General features: G+C 38.6%; 1 protein-coding gene across 1 annotated transcript in view; it reads right to left on the reverse strand.

Moving 5' to 3' along the window:
• Nucleotides 1-16,986, reverse strand: part of LOC111875714 (non-structural maintenance of chromosomes element 4 homolog A) — a 28,140-nt gene extending 11,154 nt beyond the window's left edge. Inside the window, exons 1-4 of the mRNA XM_023872173.2 lie at nucleotides 16,728-16,986; nucleotides 13,149-13,229; nucleotides 8,597-8,733; nucleotides 4,213-4,425 (exon numbers count right to left, since the gene is read on the reverse strand). Of these exons, the coding sequence (XP_023727941.1) occupies nucleotides 4,213-4,425; nucleotides 8,597-8,733; nucleotides 13,149-13,229; nucleotides 16,728-16,824 (528 nt within the window). The 5' untranslated portion in view covers nucleotides 16,825-16,986. The remainder of the gene's footprint in view (nucleotides 1-4,212; nucleotides 4,426-8,596; nucleotides 8,734-13,148; nucleotides 13,230-16,727) is intronic.
• Between the last annotated feature and the right edge of the window lie 2,177 nt (nucleotides 16,987-19,163).

Genomic DNA, 19,163 nt, shown 5'->3' on the forward strand with positions numbered 1-19,163 from the left:
TGGATTTCAGAATCTCAGTGGTTAACTCTGAGAAATGAACAAGTGAGGTAGTCTTACTTTCCTCTGTCTTGTAGCTTGTTTCACTAAATATCACATGATATACATATAAGTTTCCTTATTTGTCCAGTAGTTTGTTTCAGTGTAAATAGTGACACTTGACTTGTTTACAGATACACTGTGCAGTATCTTCCCCTCCTTGTCACACAGGTTTTCTATTCTCTTGAGCTCCCACTGACCTTGGATGATGCTGTCACAGAATATAACTGTGCATGCATTATGTTTAATGCTTTGGTCCCCATCATACATCTTCTGTGTTTCAGTGGGTTCCAATGCCAGAATTTTGAAAACCCATAAGTATAGCAACAAAAGAAAAGTTTGGACTTGAGTATGATGCTTGAAATGATATGCCTGTGTGAAGTCAGCAGCATGTCTAAAAGCTGAACAGGTAGGCAAGATGGAATAATTTCTTAAACATTATATAAGACTTAAGGTTCACACACCAATGGTTATGAAGACTTCTATCTGCTGGGATATAATGCTGTGTAGTCCATTAAAATTAACCAACGTTTCAGAGGAACATGTCACCTCTTTGTTCGGGGACAAAGAATAAGCTAAGCAAGAAAGCAGACTTTGCTTGCTACCTGCTGATGTCTTGCTTGTCTTATTCCTTGACTACAAAGATGGAGGCAACATATTCCTCAAAATGTCGGTTGACATTCAATGGACTACACAACATTATATCCCAGAACACAAAAGTCTTCTTCAACACTGTTTATGAATAACAGACAACATATATGAGAAAACTCAAGCAAATTAAAGGCTTATTTTCATGTAATTATAAAGTCACAACATTTGTGTTATAACACTCAATGTCACAACATACATCACTGTGACAACTGGAAGTCATGTTGTCATGACAACTAGGTTAATGTCAGAAAAAACTGAGTATGATTGTTGGTGCTATGCCATGACTTTGCTGCTAGAAAAAAATTTCACACTGTTATGACTGCAAATGAGCTAAAATGATGCTCCTTTTCTTCACGAGTGTGTATCGGTGAAATTTGTTTCACGACCTCAGTTTGACCATGCTACAAGGGTGATGCCCTAAATACAAGAATTACAGATGGCACGGATTTTATCCACATATGTTGCAAAGAACTGTTTTCATTATGCATGGTAATTTAATGTCACTTAAACTTAATTCTATTAGGTTAGAAAATTAAACAGTCATGGTTTCATATACAGTTTACATGCCACTACCATTTGACAGTTAAGCAGTTATGTAACATGGTGATTTCAGAACAATTTCTTCTTCATATAACGCCCAAAAGTTGCATGTATTTAGTGTGGCATTCAGAACAACTCATAATGTAATACATATACTTTAAATACTGCGAGATTTAAACTGCTTCATTTGTTGGTATTTTACTCCTGTTCAGTACATGATGATCCATTTATTCTCACAGGTATACAGATGCAGCAAATTATGTGTCAAATGTAGGTGAGTCTTGTGAGTGTGCAGCAAATAGTGGGCAGAACTTTACTCAAAAAGGATGGCTCCTAATCAGTGCTCAGATGTAAGACGAAGATATGCAAGTTTCAGAAAATTGTTAAATCTTTAGTTCAGATAATGCTAAGGATAAAAATGCTGAATTATTCCTAATTATTTTGATATCCCTGTGATAACCACTCCAAATAAGTAATATTAATGCATTTGCATTATTTTTCAAACACTAATGCCATACTGCATTATATGAGGGATATTCTGAAAGTAAAGATACAAGTCCAGTAATAATGCAAGGGGATTCTTTTTTTTTTAGAAATGGGAGTGCTGCCATGTGAGATATGAAATGTATGACAGGGCAGAGTTCACTGGTCACAGTCACAGTCACAGTAATGTGCTCACAATATGTTTAAAATGGACGTATCAATTCAAAATCCCCACCAAATGTGAGGTTCGTGCAGTAATTTGATTTCTTTATGTGAAAGGAGAAAGTGCTGCCGAAATTCATCGCCAACTTGTTTCTGTTTATGATGAAGATGTTATGAAAAGGCAAAACATGGCAAAATGTTGTCATGAATTTGAAGCAGGAAGAAGCAACGTTCATGATGAAATAAAGAGTGGAAGACCATCTGTTGTCACTGATAAAATAATCCAAAAAATGTATGAAAACATTCGTACTTACAGACGTTCAACCATTGATGAACATCATCAACAATGTCTAGAAGTGTCAAGAAATGTTCTCCATAAAATTAACAAAAAGTTCAGACTATTGGAAACTGTGCATGTATTGGGTGCCGAAAATATTGACAGACAATCGCAAGAAAAATTGTGTGGCTGCAGCACAGGCATTTTTCTCTCACTACAATGGTCAAGGTGACAACTTTCTGGACTGTACTGTGACAGGAGATGAAACTTGGTATCTCAGCATGCACCTGAGAATAAGTGACAATGAATGAAATGGTGCCACACACACTCACCAACAGCAAAACAATTCAAAACCTCACCATCAAACTGAAAAATCATGGCAACCATCTTCTGGGACAGAAAGGGGCCCCTTCTCATAATTTTTTTGCCTCGAGGAGACACCATCAATGCTGCTGCTTACTGTTAGATGCTGAAGAAACTGTGTTGGGCTATTCAAACAAGAGGACAAGAATGCTGATGCGAGAGTCTGCTTGCAGCATGATAATGTCTGTCCGCCCACTGTTTGTGTCATGCCAGAGTTGTTGCAGTCCTTCAAGTGGGAAGTATTGGTCCATCCACCACACAGCCCAGACCTTGCACCAAGCAACTATCACTTGTTTTTTAAATTGAAGGAAACACTTTTTTGGACGAAGATGAGGTTCAAGACGCAGTGATGACATGCCTAAGAGATTTCTATGATGCTGGAATAAAAAAAATCTCATTTCCAGGCTCACTAAGTGCATTGCAAATCGTTGTGACTATGATGAAAAGTAAATAAAGGTCTGTTGTAAGAGTGCTACAAGTGAATCCAAATAACCTTCATATGTATATGGAAGTTATAGGGTGGACCTGAAGTTACATATTTCAACCATTTTCAGGTATTACAAGCATCTGCTATAATGAGCACTTCCCTTAAGTATATAAATTCTTGTAATATCGAGGCTGCACTGTATAGTATCTTAAAATAGGTCACAACTGCATTCTTCAATGTCCTTCCAAATTCGCTGTTTATGATTCTGTATAAACTATACAGCTGATCGTGGATATTTAAATAAACCAAGAAAGAAGAAAAGAAGAAAAAGACATATACAGTATTCAAGGATTTCAAGTCATTAACACAGAAACAGAAGGAATACACGAAGGAAGTACGTGGTCCACATGAGAATCTGTTAAAAATATATCACAGCCACATGATGTTTACAAGCTGTGTCAGAAAAGAAAGAAATTTCTGAAGAAAAAAAGGCACAAAACAATGAAGCCAATGAAAGTGAAAATTAACAACTGCTTGCTTGAAATTAAAAAAATACGAACATCGCTGCTGTCCACACTTTATAAATTAATTGCTGATCCTGTGACATAACAATGGTATAGTTTAACAAGAGAAGCCATCTGCTGCTACACAATGGCTGGTGAACAACATGTGCCAGTTGGCTTCTGTGGCAACAGATATGCACACAACAAGAGGGAAACTTTTGGAGGTGATGTTTCCTACTGGGTCTGCCCTGAGGTTATATAGTGAACATAAACTAGACAATTTATTCATCTGAGAAAGTAAGGGAGCTGCTGTAATGAGCTGAGTAGTTAGTTGTGAGATAGTAGCCAGCTGGCAATGATGGAAGCAGAGGACATTGTTAGGATCTGTCATCAGGCAACAACCTGTGAAGATACAAAAGGTAAGATTTGAGGCTTTCACAGTGGTGACTATGAAGAAAGCAGTCTTCTGGGATTTGGCACTGTGTATATGTGGTGTTAACCGACGTTTCGGAGGAACGTATCGCCTCCATCTTCAGGGTAGAAGGAAAAATATAAGAAATCCGCAAGCAAAGAGACCGTGAGAACCGGTAAAAGCAGACAAGATACATAAGACTTAGCAAGTGTTGTAGTGAGATGTCAAATGTGTGGATTAGCGAGAGTCCTGTAATTACTTGTAGTCATGACTTGTAAAAGTTCAACAAATCCAATTACCAATCCAAACCCCATGTCTATTCAATAAACATATGACAATATTTATTTACAATACTTACGTTTTCTGGCTGCTTTCTACTTCCTTCTTCCTGCTTCTCCCTCTGTTTCCGTGCCTTCTTCTGAGTGACTGCTACTTCACCAACTTGGAAAGTACCTAACATGTACATGTAAGATGGTGTGCGGCAGAAACATTTTGCAGCAATAGGAGCTAATTTCTGACATATTAACTTGATATTATTGGTTACAGAGGGCTCTTGCTTTAAGTATGATATCTGCAAATATAGAAAATGTAAATTAATTTCATTCAGTCGCCATACTTTATTCCAATAATGCTTGCATGAACTAACTGCACACCTTCTTCCCATTTTATTTGGAGTCTACTGAGAACAGTTATGGCCCTATGACCTAAGACATGAAACGTCTTCACTCACTTGAACACAGGGATCGTGGGTTTGAATCCCACTCAAGGCATGGATGTCTTGTAACCGCACAATGCAAAGAACTACAATGTTTTGTTCACGTGTGTCAGTACTTGTCGCTACATCAAAGCAGAGGCAATACCTCACACCACACTCCAACCAACGGGACCTGAACCCTTTCGCAGTTCTGGGATGGTAAAGTTTATGACGGGTCACAATCCCCGGACTAAACCCAAACCAGCCCGACACTCTCCTTACTTTTAGAAAGCGCCATATGTACTAATAAGAGGAATCTGTCCAAAAGACATTGAAAAGAACTTTTGTCACTAGAGAGAGGTGGCCCTCTAACGGTCATAACTCTCCAAAGGTTAAAGCCTGCCTTTAGAAAGGAGCAGCGAATTGTTTTATTAGTAGAGGAAAGGGGCCAATTTACAACACCTGATTCATCACGGACCTACTCTTAGGAGACCGTTAGATTGAACCCTCTCAATCCACCCCGGGTCAGAAAGACGGCGAAAGTGAGTGAACCCCAACTCTCGCCGCGAACAGCTGACCAGTGGAGGAATGAGAAATCTATCGAACTCCTCCCCCTTCTAAATTCAGCCAACCCGGAGATTTGGAAGATGACAATGAGGCCTTCTTCAAATTTTGGCAGGACCCCTGAATATTCAAAAACGGAGGGTCAGTTCCTGTGGAGAGGCTCGTAAGAACGGTTCAACTGACCGGACGCGTCTGTCTGTCTCACTCGTATGTTAAGTAAATTTAGTGTTCGAGCAACGGGTGGAATTACAGTAGAGTAACGCACTGAAATGTATCTCAGAGGCGCGCAGATTAAAAAAAGTCAATAAAGTTAAGTGGTGCCAAGTGTTTGTGTGTCCCGTGTGTTCTTTCCTCCTCGTCGGAGTAAGGCCCTAAACGACCTGAGCCAGAGTCTCACGCCCACCACTGCTAGCCCGATCATTATCAGCTCCCACCCCGTCCACCTTTTCCCTTCACTTTGCAGCTGTACCCACAGTTGCTGGCGCCCATAACCATCCAGTCCAAGTCCCGGACCGGATACCCTTTCCATAGTGAAGAGAAGTGGTGGAGTTGGAGAAGCGGTGGAGCCAGCTAAAGCCGACCTAGCTGCGAGCTCCACGACCAACGACGGCAATGGTGAGAACAACAAGAGAAAGGAAGGAAGGTAAAGAGTAACAGCAACCGGTGTGGCTAGAGGTTACACAGAGGGGGACGNTTTTAATTAACTGGAACGTGGCTATCTTGGACAAAGTGAAGTTTTGTGTGTTGGTGATTTCTTTTTCTACTATAAATGCCTCTGATGATGGCTCCGTGGTGAGCCGAAACATGTAAGGCAGGTGGTGACGAGGTGGAAAACTTAAAAAAGTGTCACATTTGACGGAAGGAACCTGATTGTTAATTTGTTAGTGTGACGGACCAGAATGAAAGACCTTAAACATATTGTAACGTGTTTGGGTAGGTCACACGACAAATAACTTCACGCTGTATTGAATACAGCGAATTTATTCCACTCACTCTTACAATCACACAATTTGCAAACTCACAATTACTGCCATCTGCAGCATCACAAATACTAGACTGCAATTAACTGGTTGCTCTTTCTCTAGTAACTGGCTCAATACTCACTACTCACTAACTAATCACTCACTGCTAACTACTGAATAGTGTTCGCTGCTCCTTATTTAGTCTCGGCACAGACAACACAGAAAACAGTTACATATAATAGGTACCACTGTTGCATAACGTTGTGTTTACCGATTTGCCTAGCAACAGTGTCGAGAGTTGTTTACTGCTGTTGCAACAGCGGCATCCCTCGGTAACATCACCACAGGAGGGGGCGAGGTGTTGACTGGCCTGTTACCATAGCAGCGGCAACGCTCTGAAGGTGTTACGTCACCGCTGGCGGGGGACGGGGTGTTCTGCATAGTCCAAATATGTCACACTATGTATGTATATATGTATGTATGCGAGAACCTGAAATCCTACAAACGATTCTGCTGATTTATGGCTCAGCAATAATTTGTACAGATACATTCAACATGGCCTGCAGGGTACATGTGACCCTCAGAATCACAAGTAGTTCATTCTCTGTTTCCTTTAGCCTTTAGGGGCTGTATGTTACATTAAATCACTAGAATACCCTTTATCTGAAGCCAGCCTACAGAAGTTATGATACTTTAATGGTCTACAGAGACTTCTGTTATGCTTGCCCAGCAAGATCAATCTTAGCCTGAAAGGATCAGGTTCCAACCTTCTTTTGTCCATGTAATCATTCTGTCAATAAGCTATTCTTATTTCTTCAAGGTCTTGTAAGCTCGAAATAGTGCATCTGCATGAATCAGAAGGAAGAAGTTTGAGGTTCTCATGGCAGTGACTATGAAGAGATCTATCTTCTGTGATGTGATAACATGTATCTTGGTAGAATTTCTCTCATGTATCAGAGGCATTTACTGCCTCCATCTTCAATGTCAAAGAGTAAGCCATGAAACCAGCATGAAGCAAGCAGTGTGAGGTGCATGAAGAAAAATTGGGTCATATATAGGCCTATAAAGGAGCCGACAGAGAACCAACAGCAGCAAGGAGAAGAGTTACTATTGTCGGTCCAGGTAAGGGCTGTATTTGCAAAAGTGGTGAGAAGGAGAACACAAGAGAAAAGTTCCATGAGTGACCAATGGGAAGTACAGTAACAGCAGCTGTAGGCAACATAGTGGGGAAATAAAGGAGGAAGCAGCTGTGGGAAAAGCTGCAATGAGAGGAACAAGCTATTGCAGAAAAACTATGAAGGAGGCTTCTTATGTACCTTCATGGAGCAGATCAATGGTTCCCATGATTTGCATATGCATAAGCCATCCTCTGTGTTCATACCATTTGAATGGGGCCCAATCTTAAGCCAATCCTAAAGGTTTATGATGATGGTACATAACACTTTGGATTACAGAGATTTGGAACTTTGTCCATCACCTAATATTCTAAAGAACCTAACATTTCAGAAACTGCATGTTTCCATCCTCAGGCGAAAGGATAAGAGGCACCTACTTTGTGGGGTCCATCAGAATGACATTGGCTCTTTCTAACAGACCCCATAGAGTAGATGCCTCTCACCCTTTGTCAGACTTAACCTCAAACTTTCAAACTGTATCCATGTTCATTTGTTAACATAAATGAGTGTTTCATTAAAAATTTGTAGGTATGTTTGTGATCTAGATCAGAAACATCTGGAAAGTTTTGAAATGTGGTGTTGGAGAAGAATGGAGAAGATCAGTTGGACCGATTATGTGAGAAATGAAGAAGTGTTAATTAGAGTCAGTGAGCAGAGGAATATCCTACATGAAATAAGAAAACGGAAGGCTAATTGGATTGGTCATGTTTTACGCAGAAACTGCCTTCTAAAAGAAGCTATCGAAGGAAAGATAGATGGGCAGATAGAAGTGACAAGAAGACGAGGAAGAAGACGTAAGAAGATGCTGGATGACCTTGGGGACAGAAGAGGATACTGTCATTTGAAGGAGAAAGCTCTACATCGCATTAAGTGGAGGAATTGTTTTGAAAGAGACTGTGGACCTGTCGTCTGACAGATTACTGATGATGATGATGATGATGATGATGATGATGATGTTTGTGATCTATGTTGACACCAAATTTCGCATGTGTGGCTATAGTGGTTCAATAGTAATGATAATCTAACCAAAAGATGAATACAGTTTCTATGTAAGCATAATGTTGTTTCATATTCTACAGGAAAAATTCTTAACAAGTCACATTCTGATACACTACATTAAGTGATGAATCAACTTCACAATTTTGTACAGCCACCTTACTGATATTATTGATGGTAGAAAATTAAAAGTATAAAGGTGGGGTGATGGGTGCTGTTCATGTCAGCTTTCATAAATAATGTTATCTAATGGTTCAAAAGTTATTATGTGCATATGGGCAAACAAATGTGATACCAGCCTACCTTTCATTATAAACTGAAGGAAAGTAGATCACAGAATCATCAACTTACTATATTGTCACTGTATTCTTCTGCAGTAAAAGAAAACAGATTTGCATTTACAGCTTCAGCAGTTCGCTTCAAAACACTGGAGCCAATACTGATAACTTTTGCATCAAGTAGACCTATTGTATTATTCAGATTCTGCACTGTAACATGAAGACAAATCACATAACACTCAAATTATTGTACATGGGTATGCACATTTAGGTGCAGGAAAGATATATCAGAATACGAAGGGGGACCCAAAAATAACCGGAAACAACCTGTTGCGCGAGCATGCTTTTTAGTTACGAGTTGTGCTGCTAGGTGGTGTTAGCTGGGGGTCTCCCGCGACTGTTAGTGAGCTGGCGTCAGTCTGAGTTAAGTGGATTGTCTGTGGTGCTCTGTGCGTTCCTGTTTCAACCCTTTGGCGATTAGTGAGATGGCCGACCAGATGGTCGTTTCCTCAGAAATTTGGTCAATGGTCTTTCGACGNATACAGATATTAAGTTTCTGGACATTATCCATTGTCCTGTTTTTTATTTAAAGCACAACATTTTGGAGACTGGATTCTGTCTCTGTCTTCATGTAAAAGTTGACTATGTTTTACCTGAAGACAGAGAAAGAATCCAGCCTCCAAAACATTGTGTTTTAAATAAAAATAGGATGATGGGTAATGTCCGAAAACTCAATATTTGTATTGTCACAAAATTTTCGGTCTTATTTACATATCAGGATAGTTTATAAATACATAAAAGGTTCCACAAGTCTTTGCCATGACAAAGGAATTAATTTTCTTCTCCTCTCACCCAGCCACACCATTTTTCTTGAATATTTCATGTTGCCAGTTGGTCAGACTCCTCTGATGTAATTCTGCTAGCTCAACCACAAACAGGGTAACAGAAGAGATATTTCCATGCCTTCTGCTGCTGGCTATATGGCAAGTAGCTAAACCACAAACAGGGTAACAGAAGAGATATTTCCATGCCTTCTGCTGCTGGCTATATGGCAAGTAGCTAAACCACAAACAGGGTAACAGAAGAGATATTTCCATGCCTTCTGCTGCTGGCTATATGGCAAGTAGCTAAACCACAAACAGGGTAACAGAAGAGATATTTCCATGCCTTCTGCTGCTGGCGATATGGCAAGCTGACAGCAGCATGTAGTGACTAGAGGTACTTCATGATTACAACATAGCCATCTCACAGAAGAAGAAAACATAACTGTTCTGATAAAAATGCATCGTCATAACAACAAACATCGTCAGGCTTGTACATATTCTGGACACCAGCACATAATTACACACATAATTTTCTCAAATGCCTTCAATTTTTTTTTCCTTATTATGAGTATACTATTACTAGCACTTCTTTCTTTAGTTCCTCTACCTCTTTCATATCTTGATTTCCTTCTTTCCTTTCTCTCTTACTGCTTTCCAATCCCTTTCATTTATCCATCCTGTCATGATTCATATTCACCTTCCTTCCTTCCTTCCCCACCTTTTGGGTAAAACAGTTCCTTCACACACATTCGTATATCCCTTTATCCCTTGCATATCTTTATTTCCTTCCCTCCCTTCTCCTGTGTTACTTCCCGGCACCTTTATTGCTCCATTCTACTGCCTCTCCTTGGCCTGCATCCCAGCTATGGATAAAGATGGCTTCCTCCCCCCCCCCTCATATCCTAGCAAAGACAGAATGCAGTTTACATTTTCCATATGTTCTAGCAAAGGAAAGTTGGATTTCCTTGGGCACAGCAGGAACTGGCTGTTATTTATATGCAGATGTTTCAATTTTTCTCTTGGTTATAAAAATGAGCCGATTTCTTGTTCCCCCCCCCTTGGCACTACATCCCTAGTGGGCCTAGGCCTTACTCCATGAACTTCTCCGTTCACTTCAGTTTTTCTAGATCTTACACATTCGGTAGGACAACTTGGGTGGGTGATCAGCTCGTCGCAAGGCCTCTACTTGTACACAAATACAGAAAAACGCACAAGCACAAACTAAACATCCATGCCCTGAGTGGGATTCGAACCCACGATCCCAGTTTCCAAGCGAGCGAAGTCAGTACATCCCGAGCCGATTTCTTACCTGAGGTATTTTGCATTTTATACCAGCTCCAAGTTTCTGAGGTTATTCCTCAGTTATATCAAACTTATGCAAGCCTGCTCGTTGTTATGATAATGACTTACAGAAATTCAATAAAAAATGTCTGTCATCTAACAGTGACAGAAGAACGCCCAAAATTATATTTAAGATAAACTTGAGACATAACAAGCAAAACCAATATAATCATAATGATTTTTAGAGCAAATAATTTATGGAAAGATACTAGATTATTGAAGGTCAAAATCCTAATTGAAAATGAAGAATACTGTATGCCTGTTATAGGCACAGAACAATCTTCATTACAGCAGAACAATTTCCATGAAATAACAACCGGCAAATTCATTCACTAGTGTATATAGGAACAATGTTAAGTTGGTTCAGATCCTACCTAACAGATAGAAAACAAAAGACTGAAATAAAACCATCAAATTCAATCCAAAGTACCTACTCAAACTGGGGAATAATAAAACATGGAGTTCCACGGGGGTCAATTTTTGGGCCTTTGCTTTTCATAATTTATATAAACGACCTCCCTCCTACACTAAGGACCTCATCAATACGTATAATATTTGCAGATGACACTAGTGTTATAATTTCTAGGGAAAATTTAGATGATTTCTGCATGTTATCAAGCAAGGTTATTATGCAAATGAGTAAATGGTTTTCTGCAAATAAGCTGTCCTTGGACCTAGAATTTATAAGAAAAAACTCACCACAATATCCATTAAACATAAAAGAAAATGATAAATATATAGAAGAGGGAGTAAACACAAAATTCCTTGGCTTGCAAATTCATAATCATTTAAACTGGAAAAACCATATCGATCAATTGATTCCAAAGTTAAGTAGAGCATGTTATGCAGTTAGATTCTTGTTACAAATTAGTAACACTGACACTCTCAAATCAATCTATTTTGCTTTTTTTCACTCTTTAATGAAGCGTGGAATAATTTTCTGGGGTAATTCATCTGACAGTAAAAAGGTATTTACATTGCAAAAGAAAATTGTTAGAATCATGATGGGTGTCAAATCCCGTAATTCCTGCAGAGATCTATTTAAGAGACTACAGATCTTAACTTTTCCTTGTGAAACCGAACTTATTTTTTTTAAACTTATTTATTCAAATTTTAAGCACAAACCTTCAATCCCCTTCAAAGTACTCTCCACTTACACTAATACACTTGTCTACTCTTTTATTCCATTTTTCAAAACATTGTCTAAATTCATCTTTTGAGATGCTTGACAGCGCCTCCGTCGTTTTTTCCTTCACCTCAGCAACATCAGCAAAACGCTTTCCTTTCATGTCTCTTTTCATTCGAGGAAACAAAAAAAAGTTTTGATCATTTCGGGACTCTTCTTTCAAAGCACAGCATGCTTCCACGCGACCTTGTTTTTGTTCAGCAGTCAGCAGTCGTGGCACGAATTTCGCAGCCACCCTTTTCATTCCCAAATCTTCTGTCAAAATTCGCTGAACTGAGCTCCAAGTCACTCCCGACAGCTCCACAATTTCTTCAATAGTCCGAGTAGATCTTCCTTGATGATTTCACGAATTTTTTCAACATTTTCATGTGTTCGGGCCGTGGAAGGCCGACCAGAATGAGGTTTGTCATCAATTGACATTTCACCATTTTTGAAACGGGAAAACCACTCAAACACTTGAGTTTTCCCCATAGCATCGTCCTTGTATGCCATTTTTAACATTTCAAGAGTTTCTGTTCCACTTTTCCTGAGCAAAAAGCTGAATTTCACTGCCGCACGCTGTTCACGAAAATCAGCCATTGCAAAAACGACGATCACACAAAACAGTTGTCACTATAAACTCTACCGAAACTAGTCCTTACCTTCTGAAGCAACGGTAGTCGGCTTATCGACTCAGGAATGTTAGCTCTATGCGCTCATAGCGGGAAAACACAGTACTACAAAAGCTCTGCCCACAAAAAAATTAGTTTGGTTTCTTTTGGGTACCCCATCGTATATATATTCATTAATAAACTTCATTACAAATAATGAAGAACATTTTCAGATGAATGAGGATGTACAGTGTTAACACAAGACACAAACACTGTCTTCATAAACCAACTGCTAACCTCTCATGCTTTCAGAAAAGAGCATATTATGCTGGGATCAACATTTTTAATAAACTGCCATCTGATCTCAAAGGTCTTATGAATGAAAAGGCATGATTTAAAATAGCACTGAAACGATACTTAAATACACATTCATTCTACTCTGTTGATGAATACCTATTGTCTAGAAAATAACTTATGTATCTTTAAATAGCCTTGTGTGTAGTCACTGTGTATTCTTGGTTTCTCTTGTGTGAGAACTCCATTGGTTCTGTATATTGTTTTGTATTTATATGACATATTCCACATCTTACAGTCATTTTGACTAACTATGGATCTATGGAATGCAATGCAATGTAATGTAATTATTTTTAACTTGTCACAATGTATGCCTGTATTATGACTCACCATCTTTGATGAGGTGATCGGCTTTGCACATGAGAGAAGAAATATGCTGAATGTTCTCTCTTCCTGTTTTGTCATCTTCATCTGTGAAAATAAGAGAACACAGGTATCTTAAAAGAGAATGCAAGTCCAAAAAGTATTATTATTATTATTTGGAGGGGGTGGGTTTCCCCATGCACTGCGACCATTTGTTGATCTATTGTGCGTCCCCCTTTAATTATTCTAACTAGTCGCCATGCCCTTCCAGTACTGGTGCTCGCTATCAGCCCCGTTCTGCCAGCGAGGTCGGCCCTCTCTGGCAGTGGTCCCCGATACTTCCCCATCTACTGGAGGAATTGGAAACTACTTGGGCAGGAAACTTGCCTAATTTTGCTCAGAGGTCTCCTAGATACATGAGGATCTTTTACGTGCTGTAAATCTACGATACGGGACACACGGCTTAAAGTCCCTCCCGGAGGACTTGTTCCCTGAATTTTTCTGCCCTTAAAAATTCCACCTCTGCCGTATTTGAACCCGCGTACCTTGAGTCATGAGGTGGGAACATTACCCCTAGACTGCGGAGGCCACTTAAGTCCAAAAAGTAAGACATAGTGTGAAATTGCTATATCCAATATGGCGTAAAGTTATTTGTCGCGTTATACTCCCAACACATGACAATATATTTTCCACTATTTACTCAGCCTCCAGCAGTGTGTAGATTGTTCATACAGTATAGCCCAGTATAAAGTAGTAAGAAATATAAAGCAACACTAAATGTTAAGGGAACTGTAACAAAAGCATGGAACAAACTTACATTTTCTTCTAAGAAAATAACTCACTGCAAAGAAATCATCAATTGTTATTGGGAAAAGGGATCCTTCATGGGCTAAATTCTCATCTACTAATAATAATAATAAAAAAAGGCTTTAGGCTTCTCTTTTAGGATGAACAAAACTTTTTAATTTCTGCTCCGTGCTTATAAGCCCTACTCAGGAAAACATGCACCAGAACAACTACAAACATTTATGAAGTGCCAAACTATTTTCAATACCAGCTTGGGATTTCTTATAAATAACAATTACTTACTAAACACTTGGTTCTTGTTAAAATGCTTTCCTCATCTGTGATTGAAAAATTAAAAATTTGATTGAAATTTTAGAATCTCACAGCAGTGGTTATGAAGGGTTACTCGTGTAACACTGTGTACTCTTATTAAATTAAAAAGATGTTTTGGAACAACTTGTTGTCTCCATCTTCAGGGTCAAAGGGTAAGCTAAGCATGAAATCAACATGAAGCAGACAGCAAGCTGAGCTGCCTGCTGACTTTCAGCAGACTATACAGCATTAAATCTCAGAAGATAGAACACTAGCGCAAACACCTTTAGAGGAATCTGCTACCTCTATCTTCAGGCTAGAATTCACCTTATCAAAAGTCTTTGAATTTTTAAATTAAAAATGCTCTAATCCCATTTCCCTTCTGCACTTGGTTTCTAAGAGTGTACACTGTGAAAACACATTAGCTGTCAAGATTAGTCCACGTTAAAAAATATCTCTTTTATTTTGCCAGCCCTTCATAATTCCATTTGAAGATTAGATTTGCCACACGACTTTCTCTGAATTTAATGAACTTCCATTCTTCTCTTTTATAATCTTCTAAAATTAACAATTAACCTATTCCTAGTAAAACAATTTATTTTCTCTAATACCACCATCAGTATTAAAATGCAGAAGAGGGTGTTGCAAATAATTAGTGGACTTGGTGAACAAGAGTCATGCAGGCAAATTTTTACAGATTATGGCATCCTCACAGCCACTTCTTTATATGTCTCAGAGGTGTTATGTTACATAAAAAAGCACAAATCAGATTTGATCCAAAATATAAATATTCATAGTTATAATACAAGAATAAACAAGGATTTTCATGTTCAATTCTGCAGAACTACATTATTTAAAAAAGTGTGGTAAATATGGGGATAGAATTGTATAGTAAGGTGCCAAACAAAACAAAAAACTAGGTGGGTTTAAAGACTTAAAATCATTTTTATTGAAACATTCTTTTTATACGATAAATGAATTTGTTAAGTTTTAATAAAAAAGTGGATGGTGCAAGTACTTATGTTTGGATGTCATAGCCATTCATGCGCTGTATATAGTAGTTTGTGTATTTTTTTAAAAGTTGTATTTATATATTGCTTATGATTGTAACAAATGCTGGTAGTATGCTTTGTAGTAACTTTGTAGATTTGTTTTCTTGTATTGCCGAATGCCTTGTCCAAGTGTTACTATGTAGCAAAATGGATGAAAATAAAATACAATACAATACTATGTTAACTTATTTCACATCAACTGAAGAACCAAAATAGCTCATACTGTGGTCTTCTCAGTTATGACAAAACGTAGTTTCTTAGGTGGGTACCAGTATTTTGAAGGCACATACTGCATACTGTCAAGTGAGGAAAGTGGCCAAGTATACAGAAGATGTGAGAAAAATGGGCAACAGAAGGAGTGGCCATTCAGAGCCAGGGATGTGGAAGAGGACACTGATGTACATAACTAAGAAGAAATCTAGGCACCAAAAAACCCCGACAGATTTGCTTACATACAACCTACAAACACCAAGAACTTCTGAAATTGCACATGGCTAATTTCCAGCACACTGTGAAATATTCTGAGGATTTTACCTACACAGATGGCCACACTGTGTGTCAAGTCAAAGGACATCCTCATCAGCTTCATTTTTGTCTCACTCCTCACTAGGGTGCCAATTATGGGGGCACTAAATCTCCTCAGACAACACTGTGATGAAGGCAACATATGCCTACTGTGTAAGTCTGACTTGTATTCAGGAAATGCCTGGTTCAAATATCGGCCAAGACACCACTTATCCTGATGGGTATTTCCTGTGAGATTTTTCAGTCTCTTCAGGCAAATTTCATTACTTCCTTCCACATTCTTTCCAATTCATTATTCAATGTTATTCAATTATTCATCGCTGTAAAGTCTGTTACTGACAGGGTTGTTAAATAAACTAAAAATAAATAAATAATTAAACATGAGACTTTTAAGCCATGTCCTAATGTCTTCACACTTCTGGTTTCATGATAAACAGCCAGTGTGACCATGAGTTCACTACTGACTCCCACCCTTTAATTCCCAGTATCTTCAGGTACGAAAATTTAACATGGCAGTACATATAGACCCTCTGCTGGTTCTGTAAAGTTGATTTTGTGATCTGGTTTCATGGGCTGGAAGAGCTGACATAATTCGTTGGCCACCTAACAGCATCCAAACTATGGGCACAAGTGCTGACTTCTTTGAGTTCTTCATATCACTGACAATTCTTTCTGCAATTACTATAAAATACGGAATTTGCTACAAATTTTCGAATCTTTATAACGTTAGCATTTATCATCGTCGATGGGCCTGCTTCTGCTGTACAATATTTGTTTCATGTTTTCACAAATTTGCCCCAGCTTTTAAAATATCGGATTCTATTGTGTTTAATGATTCAAAATACTGCAAACTGTTCTTACGACGACGGAGAAAAATTCCATCTCGCTTCTGTTTCCAAGATGTTTGAACACCTGTATCATATATACTCACTTAGTAACATTGCTTCGTGAAGCAGATTTCGGTATTCTTCTGTTACATATTTAACTTGCTCGCTCTCACCGTTCCCATAGTTTTCCATCTCAGCCATTTGTCACTACGAACCTGCGAACTGTTGATAACAAAACATCAAAACCATCATCCGAAACTATTCCCGGCACAAAACGTACGCCAACTGCGCAAACGAAATACCGCGAAGTACTCAATTTACAATTTCATTGGTTTTCAAGTTGCGATATTTAAGATTCTAGGCAACTCCACAAAACAGTCGAAAAAGTCTGTGACCGTAGAACCTGTTTGATTGAATTTCCCTATCTGCAATACAAATTTACCTCATCACTAGGGACCAGATTCTTATGCCCTAATAATCCCATAAATATGTATGCATTTATGCATGAAAAACTTCCGAAATATGCACATAAAAATTTATACCATATATTAAAATTGATTTTACATTATTTTAAGACCAACAAATCAATATTTAAGTTCATTTTACGTAATCACTGAATGATTCACTTGCAATAAGAAGCTATGCTTAAGTACAAATCATGCAACAAAGCCAACATATTTCATTACAAATTTAAAAAACCCCATGGAACTCACATTTAGCTCTCCGAACTTTCGACTTCTCTTCTGTTGCAATTCACAATTACTAATTGTTTTAGGTTTTCCAGAGTTAGTCGCCCCCTATTGTCTTGTATGATGGCCTTATAGCGGCAAAAACTTCTTTCCACCTGACAGGAACTTAGGGGCGCATGTACCAAAGCCGCTATTTGCTCCACTGTTAGTGATNAACAAAATAAACATACAAAAAATAATCTTTCAATGCATCGACCATTTAACGTTTTTTTACAACAGGGAGGAAAACGATTTTTTTAATGTGATGTCACGTATATTTTCGTTAAAGCTTATCCCAGAATAAGTGCAATAACAAGAGTATTTGAAATCTTCATACTTCTGTGGATAGTTCATAAATATCTTAAACAGTATTGCTATTGTAAGATTTGAGGCTTTCACGGCGGTGACTATGAAGAAAGCAGTCTTCTGGGATTTGGCACCGTGTATATGTGGTGTTAACCGACGTTTCGGAGGAACGTATCGCCCCCATCTTCAGGGTTGAAGAAAAAGTATAAGTAAATCTGCAANTGATGCTGCACTTTTGGGATCAAATATATTCACGACATTCCTGTTTCTAAATGTTTGGTATAAAAACTCGCTGTACACAGCCACATTCCCCAGCGCATTAAAATTGGTTCTGGCGGAAGTGGAACGCTCGGTGCTACTGCTTTAAAGGCTTGTTTTCTGTATGGTGCTTTAACAAATACCTTCTTCATAGAAAACACCAACTTGTTAACAAGCAGGAAATTTACATGAATTGTTTCTGCAACATGGTGCAAACCATGGGCAAGACAAGTCAAATGTGTCATATTTGGAAATATAACTTTAAGAGCAGTACCGGCTTTCAACATATAACTTGTTGCATCAGTCACAAAGAGCAATACACGCTCATACTGAATGCCATTCGGCCATAGTAAATTCATTGAATTGATAAAAAATTCGGAAACTGCGGAGCTATTTGTGGTTTTGAATTCATTTACCGCACGAAGATATGGAGTAGATTGTTCATTCTTATTAAGGGATCCAACTATACAATTTGCAATAAACCGTCCCTCACACACTTGTGTTTCGTCGATTGATACCTGGCAAAATCTGTGACATCTTCCCATTCTTCCAGTTGGGGATTCGTATTATAAGTCTATTATTCCTAATAGTTCCAACCACGGACTTCGTAAGGTAGTATTATTTCTGGGCCCTGGTTTATAAATGCCTATAAAACTCCCTGGGACGCATCAACTGTTGTAATAGAATACATAGGCTACATCTTCGCACGAAAGTCTGCAGTCCTTGAACTAGAACCAAATTATGGGCATTATAAATACCAGTGTGATTTGTAAAGTGTGGAGATAGTGATGGCACTATAATTAAGTGTAGTCACAAGTTGTGTGTTACAGTGGTCAATAAATCCAATAAACCCCATCGATAGTCACTCAGAATGGTGATAATATGTTTTGAAGCTTTCATGGCGATAGTATGCAGTTAAGTTTTCTTTGGTGATCATTGACATCAATGTGGAGTGTCAGACATTTCAGAGACTGTCTCTCTTTCGATCATGAGGGGTTGCTATCATGAGTGTTATGTTTGCACGCTGTATTTATTCAGAGCTCATGTCTGCTCCAGCCCAGACTGCATGTAGAACTGTGGGTGGAGTCTGATAGTGATGACCTGTTCCACTGCAGATAGCATGGGGAACAGTGGGTTAGTCATCTGTCACCATTGGTCCAAAGACAAGCAACCATGAATTCTGATGATTGACCAAACTCATTCTGCTCACTGTGCCCCATGAGGTCCAGGCTGCAGCAGATGACACAA

The sequence above is a fragment of the Cryptotermes secundus genome, unplaced genomic scaffold (assembly GCF_002891405.2).
Source record: "Cryptotermes secundus unplaced genomic scaffold, Csec_1.0 scaffold478, whole genome shotgun sequence".
NCBI lineage: Eukaryota > Metazoa > Arthropoda > Insecta > Blattodea > Kalotermitidae > Cryptotermes > Cryptotermes secundus.